Source organism: Capricornis sumatraensis, chromosome 15 (assembly GCF_032405125.1).
Source record: "Capricornis sumatraensis isolate serow.1 chromosome 15, serow.2, whole genome shotgun sequence".
Taxonomy (NCBI): Eukaryota; Metazoa; Chordata; class Mammalia; order Artiodactyla; family Bovidae; genus Capricornis; species Capricornis sumatraensis.
In genome coordinates, this window is record NC_091083.1 from 7523649 (window position 1) to 7542800 (window position 19152).

Sequence of the window (19152 nt, forward strand, 5' to 3'; positions counted from 1 at the left end):
CCGACCAGAACTTCCTCGGGCCTCGAGAAGGTTCTGTTTTCATTTTTCTTTCAAGGGAAAGGGAAGGAGCTGGGTGGGAGGCTATGCAAATACTGTGTGGGAAAGTCACACCTTCAGTCAGTAAGGGCCTGCGTGTCCAGGCAGGAGTGGGAGGGAGACTTTGAGAGAGGAAGGGCTCAGCTCTGGAGACAAAGCCTGTTGTTCTGGCTGGGAGGGCCTCCCCGGCAGCGGCGTGTTTATTCTGATGACGGGAGCAGAAATCAGCCCCTGGCTGATAGTCATCTGAGTCCAACGCAGGCCTGGCGGGTGCCCGAGAGCTCGGCTGCTCTGAACCCATGAGCACCCTTCAAGAGCAGGGCCTGCTCCCCCTGACGGCGCCAGCTGCCCCCACTGGTAGGGTCCGCCCCAAACCCCCTCGGCCTCCCGGAGCATAACCACCTCTCTGGAGTGCAAGGACAGAGACATCTCAGAGCAGCCTCCTCCATTTGACCTCAGTGGCCCTGAGCTCTACACTTCAGCCTCAAGCCTCAGAGCTCAGCGCTCCCGGTGGCGAGCAGAGGCAGCAGGGAGCACCCCGAGGTGCAGGCAACCACGGAGGTCCTCTAGACTTTCTGAGCAGCAAAACCATGTGGCTGAGGTGGGCCGGTCAAAATGCAGATCTCTGGGCCCAGCCGGGGAAGTGGGATCACCTGGGTGCAGCGTGGTACCCCGGAACCTGCATTTCCACACACACCCGGTTAATTAGAGGAACGACACTGAGCACAGAGGTTTGTCCCTCCAGCCACAGCGGCATCACTGGAGGCTTGCTGCAACTGCTGAGACTCATGGCCACCTCCCCGCCTCCCCTACCCGACCCCCGCCACCGCCTCAGAATCGAGACCTCACAAGAGCCCCAGGGAGCGCAGTTTCAGAGGCACTGCTCTAGACTATGGGTTCTTGAGCTGCCCTTGGCTCAAACTGGAGTGGCTTTGGGGGCGAAAACAACAGATCCGGAGGACCCATGCAATGTCACGTTAAACCTGCTAAGCCTTCAGGTTTGGGAGGGGAGTAAAGCGGGTGCTCCTGTCAAAATGCCACAGACACCCACAGCACTTCCTGAGACAAGTCTTTCCCAGATGGGCACGATGCACATTTCAAGAAGTTCCAAAAGCTGCAAGCGGGAAGTGGCGGGGGCGGGGGGGGCGGGCAGGACTAGGTTTGGCTCCTCGCATTGTCCCGGGCCATAAAAGAACAGACTTCAAAGGTCGGCAGCAAAAGTCTACATTCATCAGGCTCAACTGACAAGATTCCAGCCCAGCCATTAACCTCTCAGCACCGGCCGGCTCCCGCCTGCGAAGGGGCCAGGAGCTCGTGCTAATCCCATTCTAAAGAATGCTCCACTTTCCCTACTGATGGGAAAAGTGGGGGAGGGCCGGGAGACCGAACACCGCGGCCCAGCACCAACCCAGTCCTGGACAGTCCATTAGCACTTGAAGGAGAAGATTATAACAACGTGTTATCAGTTTACAGAACCGTTAATACATGAAGTCACTCACTATGCCCAGAAGTTTTTTTTTTCCCCCAAGAGAGAAGCATGTACATTCCAGTGGACAGCTGGTATAATTTAATAAGCTTCGGATGTGCTTATTTGAATTTTTTTTTGGTCAAGTTTTCTTGTCCTCCAATGAAAGATAGGCATATTCACAGTAGAGTCAGTCCTCTTTTTGCATTAAAGGGATAATTATTAGGGGTAAAAAAAAGTCAAGTTGTTTACCTGCAATCGCCTGGGAGTTTGCAAGACCCATGCTTGGGGCTACAGCCCTGTCGGCAAATAGCTGTAAAAAAGATAAAAAAGGAAAACAAAGAAGGATGCGTCAGCACTGCCAGTCTCTCACACGGCCACAGTCACGGGAATGGCCTCGACCGACAAAATCCACTGTTTTAAGAGATCGCATTTCAAGCACACTATAAGGAGAGGAAGATGGGAGGTGCCCCAAGAACGAATCCAGCTTTAAACTTCAAGGCCACGCGAGCAGATCCTCAAACGTGACGCTATTTGTGGACAAAAAGCAGGCAAGTGGGTAGGGGAAGGGGTGCCTCTGAAGGATACCTGCCCTGCTCCCACCCTCACCGAAACAAACAGAAAGCCTAATCCTCCCCCGGTCATCTTCCTTCCTCCATCCTCCAGCCTTCCTAGGACCCTCCGACCAAACACCTGGGTCTCAGAAACCCCACGGGACTCACAAAGCCGACCAGGCCGATCTTGCTTGGCAGGCTAATCCACCAGCCGGATCTAGTGGTACTTTTTCTTTTTTTTGCAAAGTATTCCTACAAAGCAATTCTGCTTCCTTTACAGACAAAAATTTTTGAACAGACATTAAAAAACACTGGGCAGATCGTTTTAAGTAACTGTTACTGATTTCTAGGACACCAACTATTTAAAATATGTTTATCAGTCCTTTCATTTGGATCCCAGAAAGGCTACCTTTTCAAATTCCTGTCTCTATTTAAGAAAGCATTTTGCCCGAGAGACCAGCAAATTCTTCTTTGCCCTGCCCTTCAGCCACAGTTCAAAAATTCATTTTTTTAATTGAGTTTATCTTAAAGGAATTTACCAAATTATATGAACCAAGCAAAGTACGTTAATGTTCATAAGAGCCTATTATATGGTTAACTAGAATTACCCACCAATTTGCTCTGAATGAGAACCTTTGTAAAGGTGAAGCCCATAGACAATTCTGTGCACATCTGTGAACTGGTACTAACTCCCTGAATTCTAGCAGTCTGGGCTGACAGTCGATGGGACGTCTGGAGGTGTATCCCACTGTGGGTACATTCACTTCACCGCTCACTCTCTCCCCCAAGGCCATGCCCCCAGAGATGCCCAGTGAAGGCTGCCGGGAGGCCACCTTGAGCCCAGGGTGTCGTTTCTCACAGGCTCTCAGACACTGGCTGGGTAACCCCGTCTCAACCAGCATCTGTGTGAGGTCAGGGGCCTTAAGCATGGACCCTGAGAAGCAGGGTCGGGCAGAGAGAAGGCGCTGAGGGCAGCAAGCAGAGGAGAAGAGGCTGAGCTGGAACTGGAATGAGCCGGAGCCTGGCCTTGGTCCAATCCCAGGAGCAGCTCTGGAGTGCGGACTGCAGCCCTGAATCAAGGCCGCGGGGGTGTGGCCCGCACACACCCGTGTCAGCCATTCACAGGCTGAGCCGGAGGGTCTGGGCGTCAGGTGGCATCCGTTTAGCCCAGGACAGTGCTCCAGAGATGGAGCCTCTGTGTGGGGTTAGCGGGCAAGGCTCACTGCGGGAGGGGGTACTGACAGCAGCTTTGTGTTTGGGGCCTAGAAAACAGCCCCCATCTCCCAGCCCGAGATGCCAGCTGACTGGAGGCGGGTGAGACCGTGGCCCTCACGGTGACAGCCGTCGAGCATACTCACACACCTTTGTTGCACTCTGGGCCCATCCAGCCTTCCATGCACGTTTTGTTCCCATTCTGGTCGCAGGCATAGTGTCCAAAGAAGTCGTCTCTGGGTCGGCAGAACTTATTGCAGCCGAAGCCGTAGTAATAGTCATCACAGGTTACTCGGATCTGATACTCAAAGTGGGCAACCCCTGTGTTCTGCTTCAGCGTCTGCCACTGCCGGCCAGGGTTGATCATGCCTGAGTAGGAAGCCTTTTCAATGAGGCTGTCAGGTTCTAGAGAGGGAAAAAAGAGGACTAATCACAGTGACCTTCACATCGGAGATTTCTCCCCCAACCGTTCTGATGATTTTTAATAACATGCACCTGGTAAAAAGATTCAAACAGTACAAAAGGGCAGAAAATGAGCCATTCACCTCCCTCTCCAGAGGCAACCACCATACATTTACCTTCTTACTTCCAGTATTTCAATAAAGTGAAATTATTTACCTTGCTTCTGACATGTGCATTGAGGTTGTTTTTGGCCTTTTGTTAATAAGTAAGGCCACAAGGAACAGCCTTGAACATATATGGCTGCATGTGGTTCTAAAAGAAAGAAATATCCCAGAAACAGAAGTACTAGGTCAAAGACACACACATAAACAACCCACTTCCACCCAGAAAACTCCAACCACCAGAAACGAAGCCCTGTCCTTCTGCTCTCCCACCAGCAGAGGAAACTTTCCCAACACTGTGCGTTACTGGACCTCCTCACTTAACGGGTATTTAAGTGATGGTGAGGACCCTTTTGACAAAACCAAGTGTATCTGTTCCCCTGAACTGCAAGCCTGTTTCTCTCCTTCACCAAATCTTCTATTGCTGTTGGTAATACTGGTTTGCAAAAGCTCTTTATATGTAATAGAAAGAGGCCCCTCTCTTACGGAAGGCTACTCTCCAAGAAATTTCCTCATCCCAGGTCAAGGTTAACAACCTTTCTTTTCTGGTTTGAGAGTTGTGTATTTTGCTTTAGAAAAGCTGTGTCTACTCCCAAACTCTCCACTGGAAACCAAAGAGTAATTCTGGGTGTTTTTTTAAGTTGAAAACTTTGTTGCCTTTTAAGCTGGTGTTTAAACAGCAATACCACGAACTTGATGTATTTGAACTTTCACCTTTGCCCAGAGGACAGATGGGAAAATCATTCACCCCAGTTTACAGACAGATGGACTGAGGGTTTTTTCCAACCAAGTCAAGTTCCTTAAAGAGTGCCTAGACTCACCCGGGGCCGAAACAGCCCCAGAAAGAGGCAGTGGTCCCTGCCCTGAGGTCACTCATCATCTAGTTGGGTAAGAGACAAATACAAAAACAGCTCCAAACACAGGTGTCCAGAGCTCGGGGCAGGGCTGCGAGAAGGAAGCCAGGCCCCAAGTCAGCACCCAGCCTGGTCCTGTGTTTATTTTCTTAAACCTGCTAGCACCAACCCTGGACACCTTGTCAAATCCAAGGCCGCCTTGGAGCGACCGTTAGAGCCTGCATGCAGTATCTTTGTGATTCTTACCCACCCACACCCCTGTTTTTCTAGGCCCATGGCCTGTGCTCATTTGCAAGGCTGGGCAAACGCCACAGGTGACCAGGACACGGGCCTCCTGGGTGGCCTCAGCCACCCTCCACCTCAAACAGCGCCTAGTCCGCACCCTCTGGGCGCTTACCTTTGGGCAGGACAAGCCTTGGACAAGCCCGCATACCTGCAGACCTACACCCCAGCACGCATGAAGCACTTGCAGAGAACGCTTTCCTAACCTGAGTTTTGCAAATAAACATGGGCCAAAGAATGACAAAAATGTCCCTCTGTTAACTGTGTGTTTACTCTGCTGGTTCAATTAAAAAGTGGAGTGAGCTATTACCATGTGACGATGAGATCTTAATAAAGGAATTATTTAAACACACTGGCCCTGACTCCAAGGCCTCCCCTCCACTCAGGCAGGTAACAACAAACAGTTCAGACGGGAGTCCAGGGTAATCCGAAAGGCACGGGCTGCCGTGGCATCAGTCAGTGCTCTGGTATGCTTTCTGTTTCCAGGAGATGTTGTGGGGCATCACGTCGGAATCCTCAATGGGGCGGACAGGGCTGTACAGCTGCCCTCACACCTGCATGACAGATTCTCCCTAAGGGCTGAGAGGGAGCCTAGTGTGTCTGTGACACACTCCCTGGATCCAGCTTAGAGAGAGCATGTCTGCTGACTGCTTCTTCTAAGCTCCTGCCACCTGAATCACTCTTCCTATCAGCTCGGGGCACTACCAGTGTTTCTGGGAGAGTTCAGTCAGCAGTCTAGTATTAAGACCGGAAGGGGGACTTCCCTGGCAGTCCAGTGGCTAAGAATCCACATTCTAATGAAGGGGACGCAGGTTTGATTTCTGGTCTGGGAACTAAGATCCCACAGGCCTTGCAGCACAGCCAAAGATAACAATGATAATAAATAGTAATAAAGAGAGTAGAAGGGGATATTAGCAGGCCTTCCTGCAATCGTGAACTGCATGAAGATGGAAGGCAAAGCACCCGCAACAGTTCTGCAGGCCAAGGAGGAGGGCATGAGAGGCAAGTATGAGCAGAACCCTGGAACCACGCCAACCACAAATCTAGACGGTAACCTTGGCCAAGAAGGCTAAGTAAGATATAAGGAAAACCTGGTCTAAGGATGCCAACTCGTGTTTACATACCTATTGATCAGAGTGGTAAAAAGAAATCATTTGCTCTGGGAAACAGTAAAATCTACATCCTTAGACAGCACAGTCCTGAGAGGTAACAGCAATGACCTTGAGGGCAGATGACGGCAAGGCCAGCCTCAGACAATACTTTCTAGCGTAGCCCAGGCTCTGCTCCTCAGGGTTCACTGCAGAGCTGCTGTGAGAAGGAATTCTCAGTGCCAAAGCTCAGGGCTCTGCCTCTAAATCTGAAGCCTTGTTTGGTCCTTAAAGAGCAGCCAGCTCCACTTGGGTTACTACACATCTTCAGGTTCTGCCCTCGTGGAGGACAGTCCCCTTGGGAGGCACAGAGCGTGAAGGGAGTAAAAAGCGAAATACTCTAGGGAGAGGAACAGCATGTGCAAAGGCCTTGAGGCAGGAGAGAACGTGATGCATTTGAGAGCAGAAAGGTGACTGGTGGGGTATGACCATACGGCCGTGACAGATGACAGTGTGGCATGTGAGATGGAGCAGGCAGGGAGACAAAGCCAGGCTGCGTGAGTGGCTTTGGTGCCACACAGATACTTGTCCCAAGGACAACAGGAAGCTGCCAAATGGCTCTTAGAAAGGTGACACTCAAACGTTACACTTCGAAAAGATGAAGATGGCAGGAGCATGCAGAGAGCACCAGAAGCGGACCAGGGCGGACAGAGGTCCATTAATTCAGCCGTTACTGTAGGAGTTCAGGCAGGAGCAGATGGTGGCGCAGACCAGGACTCCAGCGGGATGCCAGTGAGGTGCTGGACACAAGACTTTCAGGACTCAGAGGTGGATTAGACGCCGACGCGGAGAGAGGGCGGTACACAGGCAGTGCTGCCCAGACTCCTCGATTATGGTCCTGGGCGTTCAAACGCTGCTGCCAGTCACCCACTGAGGGCCCCAGGCAAGCTCCGCTTTGGGAAGGGAAGATGACACACTGGGTTCTGAATATGCTATAATTCAGGATACCTTGGAAGCACTGCGAAAGGGAGGCTGAAACAGCAAGTGGGTAAGCCACTCCCAGCAAACTCCAGCCCCTCCTCGTCGGGTTCACAACGTGAGCCTCAGTGCCCTGCAGGGGACACCCTGTGACTTGGAGGCAACCCTTCACTGCAGGAGTAAAGGTCTGAAAGCCCTTTATCCCCACCCCAATGTTTCGGTGCACTTCCATGGTTTCATCTCCCAGCAAGGGACGAGAGGCTCCAGAACCCCCAAATGGAGCAGACAACTCCAGGCAGCTCTGGGAGGGCCCCCCACTTCCGGGGAAGAGCCCCCTGGCCTGAGGGTTGATGGGAGGCCTCGGAAAGGCCCTATAGATGCTTGGGGCTCTCTGCAGACCCTGGCAGGTATCCTGATCTGGCTCTCACTAGGAGCCAGTGGGAACCTCAAGGATGCTTGCTCCACCAACCTGTGTCAACATGGACACCAGGAGAGCTGAGGAGCCTATTCCCGCCCCACCCCCATCACCCCAATGCTTAGTGACCACTGCAACCAGGTCCCTGTGACATAATGCTCACCCAGCCCCCAACGCATGGCGGGGAGGGGGCAGAACCAACAGGAGCCCACAGCCCTGACTGGCACCAGCTGCAACCCAGGCTAGGCACAGACTCCCTGCTCACCCCCCCAACAGCGGGCAGGGCATCGCTCAGGGACGACAGATCTCGACTCAGATGCCAAAGGGAGGGGGTGACCCAAACAGCCTGCAGCCCCTGGTAATGGGCTCAGCAGCAACCAGGTGGGCCCAGGCAGCCCAGTGAGACAGGGCAGGCCCGACGGTGCCCTTTCTGGTGTTCACCGATCCCAGAGTCAGGAAGAAAAAGTAAGGCGAGAAGAAAGGGAAATGTTACCAGCAGCAGCACTCCAAGGGTCGGGGTCAGAGGATGAGCCCCGCAGAGGGAGAGGCCAGGGACAGCGGGCTGACGAGCCCCTCCTTTTGAGCAGGCAGACTCGGATTTCAGCGTGAGCCAAGATTCCCCATGACAACCACCCCGGTCCTGCTGGCAAAGGGGAACTGACAGAATCAGCCAGGGAGGGGAGGCGTAGTGCGAAGGTGCAATTCCAGAGCAGAGGCCCTGTGCTAGCCAGCCGGCTGCCATGAGGGCCCCGTGCTGAGAACAGGATCAGCTTTCAGAAGGGGACAAGGCCAGCGTGGTGGCCACGAGGCACTGGAACCAGCTTCAACGAAAGGACTGTCATGCCAGTGTGGGAAACAGACCGCTCAGGGCTCACCTGCCCACCGAGTGAAATTCAAGGTCGGTCTTTCGAGCCCAGAGCCACCTCTCTGGGGCTTTATCTTTCTGATGAGAGATTAAACGCTCACTTAAAATTTAAATGGACTTTTTAAAAGTCACGACTTTGATCCTTTCACAGTCTACAAGGTTTTAGAGTTGTAAAACCATTAAGATCTCTATCCTAAAGATAATCTAAGGCCTGTATTCAGGGGCTGAGTTAACTAGAAATCTGTTCTGGCTACTTAATATTCCAAGGGAACATTCTAGGGGAAGGGATGGAAAAAGGTTCCATGGGGAGGTTCAGGGTGGGGGGGTGGGTGGGTACAGAAGAGCTCTGACAGGCCCAGGGACCTGCTGTGTGCTTCCAGACTCACAGCTTGAGCCCGTGGTTTGATACTTACGGACAGTGTCATTGCTGGAATCCCACGCCTCCACAAGCAAAGTGTAGGACCTCTGAAACACAGATAAAGAACAGCTCAGTATTCAGAAACCGGGGTCAGCTCACAAAGGTCAGCCTTTCTCGGCCTGCCTGCACGCTCTGCCAAACAAAACCGTGCGCCAAGACAGGACCTGTCTTTGCCGTGAAGCGAGGTCCTGGGTGTTCAGACCCAGACCAGCTCCCCATGCACCCCCCAGCGCCCACCCCAAGTTGACAGAAGACACAGCGCTCCCTGTCATCCACAGGCAGGTAGCCCCAAGTTCCAAGCGGGAAATGCCACCTCCCAATTTGTGCATACTCGCGGGTGGTTTCCCCAAACTTCCCAGCCCCTGAGCCTGACGCCTGAGCAAGCTGCACAAAGACCTGACTCTCAGCTAAGCTGCCCAGGTATCCGGGCTGGGGAGTGGGGGTGCTCGTCCACTGAGGAGGGCTGCGGGCTGCTGTTTCTCTCCGGGCCTTGCTGGGGAGGCCCCTGGGGGGCCCCCTTTCCTTTCCAGAACCCCTTTGAAAGCCCTGTCTGTGTGAGACCATCTCAGCTCCCACAAGTATCAGGTGACTCTAGGAAGCAGGAGGGGTGGGTAGGTGCAAAGAGACTCTGAAGACAAAGGCAGTAACCTAACTTAGGGGTGCACACTGCTGGGGGCGGGGGTGCTGGTAGATAATAGGAAAGAAAGTATAAAAGGAAGAAAGAGCTGCACTCTATGGTTATATTTATTGATAAACTTATCTGTCAATAAGATCTCACATTCCAGGAATAATCAGAGTCCACTAACCAAACAAATTCCCTGGACACTGGCGGGATGCCAGCCATTCTACTGAAGGCACCTTTTATCTTTCAGTTTATCTCAGAATTCCACCTCTCCCCCCAAAATCCAAGCCATTAGCAAATTCCCGCTTTTACTCAAATCTTCATTTGTAACTTAGGATGAGGTCAGTCTCACAAAACACCAGGCTTTCAAGAAAGTGTCTGCTGTCTTCGTGATGGGAAATATGTCCAGGAGTGGGTGGGATGGGGAGGAAGGGCACGTGAGCGTTTCTATGCCCACCCCCTGCCTTTCACTCTCCAACACCAGTATGCTGGGAAGAGCAGCATCTATCGATCGAACAGTACTGTGCCACAAGAAGGTAACTACAAGGCGAAGGCAAAAACTGAAGGGGGGAGGAAGAAATTTTTTTAAAAAAGGAGCTTCATTCATAACTCAAGGCAAGCTTACTGCTCACACAGCGACCCAGCAGGTCTTTGAATATAAAAATATCTTGTGATAGACCCTGCCTTGGAATTCAGCCGAAATATGTTTCATACTCAAAGCAGAGTAGGATTCCATTTCGTTCACTGATAACTGTGGGAAAATGCTCTGAGAAGCAAGCAGAACCAGGCAAGTCGGGGCATATACCCAGCCCTCTCCTGCGACCGGCCAGAGGTCCAAATTCACTGCTGTCATTGTTGATGTTTTATTAGCAAAAGTTACACCTTATTTACTGCCTCTACGTTTCCTACGATTCCCTAGAAATTACAGGACCCCTCCCTGAGAACAGCAAGAAGTGAAGTTTCTCTACGGACTGAGATGTGAGCCCCGTCCAAACAAGGCCACATGTGGGGCTGATGCTGGATAGCGAAGCCCTTCACTTCCCAGTCACAACGAGACCCACCCTCCACTTGCACGTACCGCTGCAATTTATCCTCTGATTAAACGCACCAATACGTGGCGCTCTGACAGACTTGCACCAGCACTAAACATGTGATGCCCACGAGCCCCACGCAAGGAAGGGCCTCTGGGATCAGCTGGCGTGACAGCAGCGACTGCTTAATGCTCAAGGGAGGGGGTGGCATCGTTCTCACATGAGGTCCTAGGAGGCCAGGCTGCCTTCAGACTCATCCTCCCAGAACTAGGAGACCTCAGAAGCCGCTAGCCAACACACCCCGCCTCGAGGGGAAGGAGGGCCCGCATCTGGGTCTTCCCACGAACCGCCTTCTAGGTGACAGAGGTGGGCTGGGGGCTGCAGCATTAGCCATCTTGGACCATCTCGCTCCCAGGCTTCAGAGCAGGGACCACAGTTCTAGGACTCACCTCCTGGGGCAGGAGGACTCCTCCCCACCCAACCTTCAAGGCAAAGAATCCTTGGGAGGCCCCTATTAGGCACTTTCGCCCCCTACTCCGTCCCCACGCTATAGATCAGCAATCGAGATCATTTGGCAATGATTATTAGTTGCCAGGGAGCTTTAACTTTTCCCAGGCCCACGTTTAACCTCTGTGCATCCCAGAAGGTACATCCAGACTCCAGGGTCCAGACCATGCATGCGCACCTTATGCCGTCAAGGCCAGGTACCAGGTCCCAAATTGGCATTCTGCTACAATCATTCACACCCAAATGGCCGCTGCCAACCTAACCCCAAGGGAGGCAGAGTCCCAGGGCCCTCCTCACAGCGTGGCATGGGGGGTAGGTGAGATGACTGGCAGGTGTTCCAACTTACTGATAAGTTCATACAAACACCCCAACCCCCAAAGAAACACGAAAGAAAACTGCACACACCTGGATTTTTCTTGGTTTCAAGCTATGAGAATAGGATTCTTATATAAAGCTACCCGGCATTCATCTATTTTTCCTTTTTTTCCAGAAGAACAGCCAGCGGGCAAAGCAGGAGGGATGGGCAGGATCAGGCCTTCAGTTTGGGCTCACAGAATGAGTGGCTCTGCCCCTCCCCAGCTCCAGGGAACCTGGCAACCCGGGAGGTGGGTCTCCATTCTGTGCAGCAGGAAGGCACAATGGTCAGCTTTCAGAAGGCCCTTTGGAGAGGATGTCCTGGAATTCTACTTCGAGGAGGGTCCTGGCCTCAAAGCGCCCCTGTGCCTGCCCCTGCCCCTGGCACCTGGGCTGCGGGAGGCCCGGGTTCCACACCCATCCCGCCTGCGGGGGTTACCTTGGCACTGGGCAGAGTGGCAAGCACTTAATTGCCACATTAAGAAGGGGGGATGTGAGAAACAAGGGTGATTGTGCTGACAGCTGGGAGCTTCCTTTTCCTGGCAACAGTGGCAGCCAAACCAAGCCCTGAGAAGTGGCTGTTTCCCCTCCTGCCAAGCTGACGGACACAGAAAACCCACCCTGCAAATGGCATGCATGCAACGTCCAGAGGCCCCAGCGGGCGGCAGGGGCGCGCCCTGGGAGTGCCCAGTGTGCCCGGGAGGCCACTGTATGCAGTCATCGCCCCGGTCAGGCTGGGGCCCTGGGCACTGCTGACTCGACGGTCGCGTCCTGTGGCTGGCCCTGTATCTGCACTATTTGTGAGGCGGCAGCATTATTCCCTGTAATCCTCGTTTCAGTCAATCTGGCCACACTATTGTCCTGCCTGCGTCTGGGTGGCCAGAGTAAAATATATTCCAGGCACAAACATATTACATAAAGGCTCCAGAAATGCCATGTGTGGGCACACACGTGCTCACCCCAACAACTCACGTGTGTGGCGGGGTTTGGGCAAAGTGAGGCACACAGCAGGGACAGCCACCCCATGGCGGACAGCTGAAACCTCAGTCATAGAAAGCAATTTAGTCTGCAGGGCTTGACATTTCAATAGAGTCTGATCTGGTTACAAAGGGTGATTTTCTCATGAAACCCCACCTCAAAGACTCACCAAACGGGGCCCCAAAGCTCGGATCCAGATTGGAGACTCTCAATGAGATGCCCCCACCCCCTTTCCCATCGTTACCCCTACCTGTCTGAAAAGCATCCCACTGATAATTAAATGCACCAGTTACAAAAGGGTGGCGAGGTTAATAGATAGAATACCGAGAAGCCAGCCAAGCACAACCGTCCGGTTCACACAGAGCAAGCCTGAACAAGATGCCTTTCTACTCATTTACCAAAAGTGCAGAGAGACTGGGCTGAGCTGGTAGAGGACCCTGGACGTTTGACTATTTACGTACCACTTTTAACCACTGGGACCCACGCTGCGGAACTGCCTCCCTGCACACACACTGCACCAGAGACAAATGTCTTTGGTGCTATAAAACCAAGGGCCACGGGGGAGGGATCAGAGACCAGCATGGGAGTCACAACACAGACACTTAGCGGCCCCCCCCACCAAACTACCCCCCAGCAACTCCCCGCCCCCTGCCACCAGATAGAAGCAGGACATTGCGGAACCCAGAGGCCTACTCCTCCTCCCCCAGAAAACCCAAGAATCATCACTTTCCATGTGCACCATTTAAAACATCTTCCTAAAGTTGATAACTAGGTTAGCTGTGTTTGGGTCTAACTTTTTTTTTTTTAATGTATTTAAAGACTGGAGCAGCTTGGCACCTCAGCTCGGCAGAGAGGGTAGAAATGTGTCTCTAGAAGTTTACCAAGGGGAATTCTCAGGAATATTTGCCTTTACAGATTACCATGCTAATTGTATGCATGTCCAGAGATTATGTATTCTTACACGGTAACTACTCTTGAACACTTGGCACTAGAACCAGGTTCTGGCCCTCCTACAATGGGCCAGCGGCTGCTCCAATTCTAGCCCAGGCCTCTGTATTCCCGTTTTCAGATCAGGACGTGAAGACTCTTTGTTGCCTTGGCTTCGTTTTTTCATGAATAACATTTTCCCTCCATGCTAAACTTTTCACATGCCTTCCATCCAAAGGTCCGTTACAACCGTTTGCGGTACAGATTTTAGGCAGCGTTCAGATGGCTGGCTTTCTGGGAGGCTGCGTGCTTTGTAAGGGGCTGCTGCCCCTCCTCCTCACCCACCCAACTTCCCTAAGTGCCTGCATGCCAAAAGCTCTACCAGTCTTGAGAAATGTTTGAAGTCCCTGTAGAATGATGGGTGTGGAATTGGTGGGTTGCAAACTCCTGTACGTACTGGAGATTTGAATAAGTTGCTAAGAAACAAGACAACAAGGAGAAGAACACACCGAGGCTACACCTGGAAGAGGAAAAAACTATGAGAAACCTAGTACCTTGCACAGGAGTCCACGTGGGGGGCAGCCACTCTGCAGACCCACAGCACCAAGTGAGCACAGCTCCATTTTCTCCCCAGCCAGGTTTTGCAATGCAGACATATCATTTCATCGCCTTAGTATGAGGGAGGTGTTTTAGGGCAAAGGGTGTTTTCCCCACACACAGAAAGTCCCTTGCTATGAGCATGTACGCACGTGAGCTGTTTGTGTGTACACACGCTGATCACGTGGGTGGCACATTCTGACTGCAGAAAGGGGCCAGGTCCAATGAGAACCCCATCCCTCCACTGGCTACCCAGGGACCTGGAAAGTGAGAGTCATTCAGTCATGTCTGACTCTATGAGACCCCATGGACTATACAGTCCATGGAATTCTCTAGGCCAGAATACTAGAGTGGGTAGCCTTTCCCTTCACCAGGGGATCTTCCCGACCCAGGGATCGAACCCAGGTCTCCCGAATTGCAGGCAGATTCTTTACCAGGGAATTTACAAGTGAAGTCCCAGGGACCCGGAAGGACAGCATAAAAGGCAAAGGCATGTCGGTTGCAGTCTGTAACTAATCTTATAGCATCTGAATTACCCAGTGTCAATGGCATTTAAATAAGAGGCTGAGAGGTGAGGTGCCTGAACTACTTCTGACCAAGTTTCTCCAGATTCACTTCACTCTAAGGCCAGCAAAGCATCAGGAGAGTGAACTGGGGTTCCTAAAAAGCTTTTCAGGCTGGATAGTGGTAATTACACTAATGTATTTTTAATGAGCAGGCACTCCTGGGATTTAGTACTAATTTTGGAAAGTGCAACTTACCCATTTCAGTGATTTCTAAATGGTTATTCCCCAATCTTTTCCCATTGAGCCCAATTACCTTTGATAATGTATGGTCTTATCACTGGGTCCCCTGATTGGAGGATCATAAATCAGCCTCAGTGCTTCAAGTCAAGCCCCTTCCAGCAGCACTGCTAGGGTAATTAGAAGCCACGGAAGAAAACCACCACCAGGCTGGGGCAGTGAACCCAAGTGGGACATAATCAGATACTGTCTAGAGGGCAGACCCACACCACAGACCTTCTCACAAGGGCACTGTGGATTCTATTTCACATCTGACCGAATCATTTCCTCTTCTCCCATTGCAGACCATGAGCAGTTGTTTGATTTGGGTCATAATTCCAAACAAAAGACGTGAATTATACCACCTTCTAAAGTGACCTTCTTCTCTACACTCTGAACCACCTCTCTACCATTTTCAGCAAACCTGGGAGCACCTATGCAGATGGTAACTGTGGCTGCCTAAGGGTTAGAAGCTTTGAGGCCTGGAAGTTCAAGGTGTTTGTTTTAAAAAACCATATCCTCCTTGAATTCTGTACCCAATTCAGCTATCATCTATTCAAGATAGCCCCTTTAAATAGACACACTCATTAATATTTAACTGGCAAGCTGAAATGAAGCTGTGCAATCTACTTCGATATTTATCCAGCTACCTAAGTGCTTTCACTTCAGTTAACACTCATTCTTGCACGTTACAGACGTTAGGGTTTCTCCAGCCACACTGCAGCAAACAACATGGCACACCCCAAGTCCACACTCCCGTGGGAAGTCAGGCTTACACGGCACAGCAGCCCTTCTGGGGGTGATGGGGTGGGGACGTGTTTATGAGGGACACAGGCATTTGGCCCAGCTTCAAAAGAACCACACTCACACTGCAGCCCCAGCTGTCTTCCCCATTCGAGAAAAGCCAAGAGTCTATTTCATGGTTGGTGACCCGTGGGGCCTGGAAACCACAGAAGAGCACCAGCGAATCAATCGGCTCCCTGCCCTCATACACCACTTCCGCTCGTTCCCATCTAGGGCTCACTGCCAAATGTCAAAAGGAGACAGACACACCTTCTGGGTCAGCCTCCCCAGCCAGCCTGGGGAGCAAGCCTCCCCGTGCTCATCCCAGCTGGTTCTCTGACCCTGCTCCCCACGAGGAGCCTCAGCCAGCCCTGCAGCTTTCCCACATCCCTAATAGGATTCCTTTTATGGTCTTGTGAAAAGCGAGGGGCTCCACACGGATCCTGCCGGCGGTGGAGCCACCTGCGGGCCCCTTCCCCCTAACTCCAAACACACGGTCAAGGGCGAGGGCCGTCAGTCCTCACAGTAAACTTGGGTCCAGCCAGATTAAAACGTGGCCAACCTCTTTAGCTTAGAGTTCTCCCTAATAGGGGATTAACAAACAAGATAAACACTCTTTGTAAAACTGAAATCCCGCAACAGGCCCAGTCCTCCGTTCTCACAGAATCCCACAAACCACAGGGGTTTATAAGCCCCTTTTAATGGCACGTTTCTGATAACTGTCTTATCTCAGACAGGCAGAGGGCACTTTGTAGTGCCAGCTCCAGTCAGCGCGGGCCTCGAGAGCCGCAGGGGCTTCCCACACACTCCGAGGCCAGCTCCCTCCCTCCTCCCGCAGTCAGGATCCCAGCCCCATCCCGCGGTAGGAGGCGGCAGAGCGCGCCCCGTCCGAGCACGTGGCTAAGAGGACCCAGCGGGTTACCGAGAGCCCCCTCTCACCGCCCGCCCGCCCAGCGCAGGGCCGGCGAGCCCCAGTCCTGGCACAGAGTCACGCCTCCCGGGCGGCGGTAGTGGGCCAGAGGGCACACACACGTCCCTCTCCCCTTTCTGCTGCGACCGCGCTCGTCTCCTTCCTCCCATCTCGGGATTCTGCCGGAGCCCCGCAGCAGGGTCTGCAGGCGGGGCCCCGGCCTGGAGCGGCTCTGGAGCCGGGGGTCTGTGTATTTGCTCCCGCAGGGCCTGCCTCAGGCGGGCCGCCCGATCTAGGCTTCTGCGCGCCCCCCAAATGTTCACGGGGGCCGCGCGCCTGCCGGACGAGGGCGCACCCCCGCCCTTCCCGGGGAAGTTTGCAAACACAGCTGTTCCAGAGCCCGGGAACCGCTGGAAGTGAGGCCACCAGAGCTACGCCGCGCGGGGGCGAGGGCAGGAAGGGAACAGCAGGGGGCGGAGGCTCCCGGGTCCGCGGCGCGGGCGAGAGCCCGGCCAGCCCGCGGCGCCGGCCCCCCCGGGCCCTAACCCGGTCCGGAGCGCGCCCCCGCACGCACCGAAATCTCCCGGGGAGCAGCGGGAAGCGGGCTCCCCACACCCTCCAGGAAGGACACACCCGCCCTCCGGGCTGCTCACGGGAAACGGGAGGGTGCCAATTGGACGGCGTTCGGAGGCCAGAATTGTGCCCAGCCGCCCTCCACAGCGCATCAGGTTTAATTGGTTGAGCAAAGATCATCCATAATGACCCCTGGCTCGGGCGGTTACTCTGGGGCCTCCAAGTTGCAAGTTTCAACCGGCCCTCCCGGGAGCCTTGCCCGACAATACCCTCTCGAGCCCCACTTTCCACTTTTTTTTTTTTTTTTTTAATGCACGGAGCAAAAAGCGTCCAGGCTGGGGCCTGCCAAGATCTAGCACAGAGCCCCGGCTCCCTGACCACCACTATCCCCATCGACGTCCCGGGCCTGCGCCGAGTTTCCAGCCAAGGCCCTTTAAATCCCTCTCCTCTCGCAAGAGAAAGCAGAGCTCGGCCCGCGGGTCCGACCCCCGGCCCGGCCGCCACTCACCGGCCAGGCGAAACTGAAAGGCAGCACGATGCGGTTGCGTCCGTTGCCGCGACTGGCTTTGAGGTCGAAGGTGTTGCCCCCGATGACAGGCGTGGACCCCGAGCCGAAGCTGCACGGTCCCCCGGCCGTGACGCGCGACTGGTACTCCTTGAGGCACACTTTGAAGTACGTGTCACACTCGTCGCGGGAGCACTTGCGGTCCCCCGGGTTCCGGGAGCCGCCGCAGCAGTTCCCGTTCTGAAGCTCCCCGTTCACGTTCTCCATAGACAGGATCTCCAGCTCGAACTGCCCGGAGGCCCCGCACACCTGCCGGCGAGGGAAGGAGAGAGGTCAGCGCAGGGGAAAGTTGTTTTTTTCGAGGGTGGAAGCGGCTACTCCCTCCCCGCCCTCCCCGACGAGCCCTTGGCGCCAAGTGAAACTCATTTTGCAAAACTGGGTGCAAGGACTCAACGCGATTCCCGAGCTTAAGAGGCTCGAGTGTGGGAACAATCCGACACGACGGTCCCCTGGGAACAGGAGCGGCGCGAACGCACGTTCTGCCTAGCCTGGAGGGTACATTTGGGAGCCCGGGGGTCCCCCTGGTCCAGGAGCAGCCTACCGGGCGTAGGGGCCCAGGCAGGAGCCGGAGCCCCGGCGCTCCGAAGCCCGCTCCAGACGCTCAACCGCAGGAGTCCAGGAGAGCCGCGAGGGGAAGGAGACGGCGGGCCGGGGAGGGAGGCCCGGCGGGCTCCTACCTTGGCTCGCAGGGCGCAGAGCAGGGCGAGCAGGAGGCTCAGGGGGCGCCCGGGCCGGCCGCGCGTCCGTGGGGACCGCATCGCTGCGCTGCGCGCCGCGGGCACTCGGGACGCCGCCGCCGCTGCTGCTCGTGCTGGTGCTGCCGCCGGTGCTGCCGTCGCCGCTGCCCCTGCGGCCGCGGCGTCCCGGCTCTAATATACTCCGCCGATTGGAGCATGCACGACTGGAAAACAACACCACTTTTCAAAAGCCCTTTCAAGAGCGGCCCGTTCCAGAAGGCAAAGAGCCCGGCCTCCTTTTATTATTCTGACGGCTTCTTTGAGGCGCTCCCCCTCCTCTTCCACCTCCTGGCTTTCTTTCCTTCTCTCGAGCTCCTCTTCTTTTATTATTATGATTATGCGCAGCCTTTTATTCCCTTTCGGATCAGCTGCTTGAAGAGGAGGGAGGGAGGGGAGGAAGAAAAAAAAAAAAGCCAGAGCCCAGCTCGCGGACCAGCCGCAGGTAGCACAATGACGCGTGCCCGCCCGCCCGGCTCTCGGAGAGGGACTCAGGGAGCCGGTCTGGGAGCCGCGGCCCGGGCTGGCCACCTCTACCCAGCGCGCCGGGCCGGCGCATGCGCCCGTTCATATTCATGAGGGGCGTGTCCACCAGCGCCACGCCCCCGGCGCTGGGGGGAACGGGGAAGGGCCCGGGGGCTCCGCGACGCGCGGGGCGGCGCGGGTGCTTGGGGCCGGTGGAGACCCCCCGCCTGCGGGCGTTCGGGCCTGGCGGGAGCGGGCGGAGCGCGAGGGGACGTGAAGGCTCTGTTGCTCGGGGGCGCGCGGGCCCCGCGCAGACCGCCCCCTCGGGCGCTCTGGGCAGTGAGCCGCGGGCTGCACGTCGGGGTGTAGGCGCCGCGGCGCTGCGGAGCGGTCGGAGCGGGGCGGCTTCCGCCTTCCGAGCCGCCTGCGTCAGCTGCGGCTTCGCCCCAGGCGCCGGGCCCGCTCCCCGAGAGCGAGCGAGCGCGTCGCCCGGAGCGCGCGGCTGGCGGCGGCGGGGCTGGCGCGCGGGCCGCCGGCTGCTCGCCCCGCGGAGGCGACCTGGGCCGGCGCTGCTGGGAACTTGGGAAAACTTTC

The 19152-nt window shown here is 54.8% G+C and overlaps 1 protein-coding gene across 1 annotated transcript in view; it reads right to left on the reverse strand.

Annotated features, from left to right (window-relative positions):
• The window catches only part of JAG1 (jagged canonical Notch ligand 1), a 34798-nt gene extending 16681 nt beyond the window's left edge, over positions 1–18117 (reverse strand). Inside the window, exons 1-5 of the mRNA XM_068987827.1 lie at positions 18037–18117; positions 17303–17608; positions 8726–8777; positions 3418–3672; positions 1754–1814 (exon numbers count right to left, since the gene is read on the reverse strand). Of these exons, the coding sequence (XP_068843928.1) occupies positions 1754–1814; positions 3418–3672; positions 8726–8777; positions 17303–17608; positions 18037–18117 (755 nt within the window). The remainder of the gene's footprint in view (positions 1–1753; positions 1815–3417; positions 3673–8725; positions 8778–17302; positions 17609–18036) is intronic.
• Positions 18118–19152: the final 1035 nt, after the last annotated feature.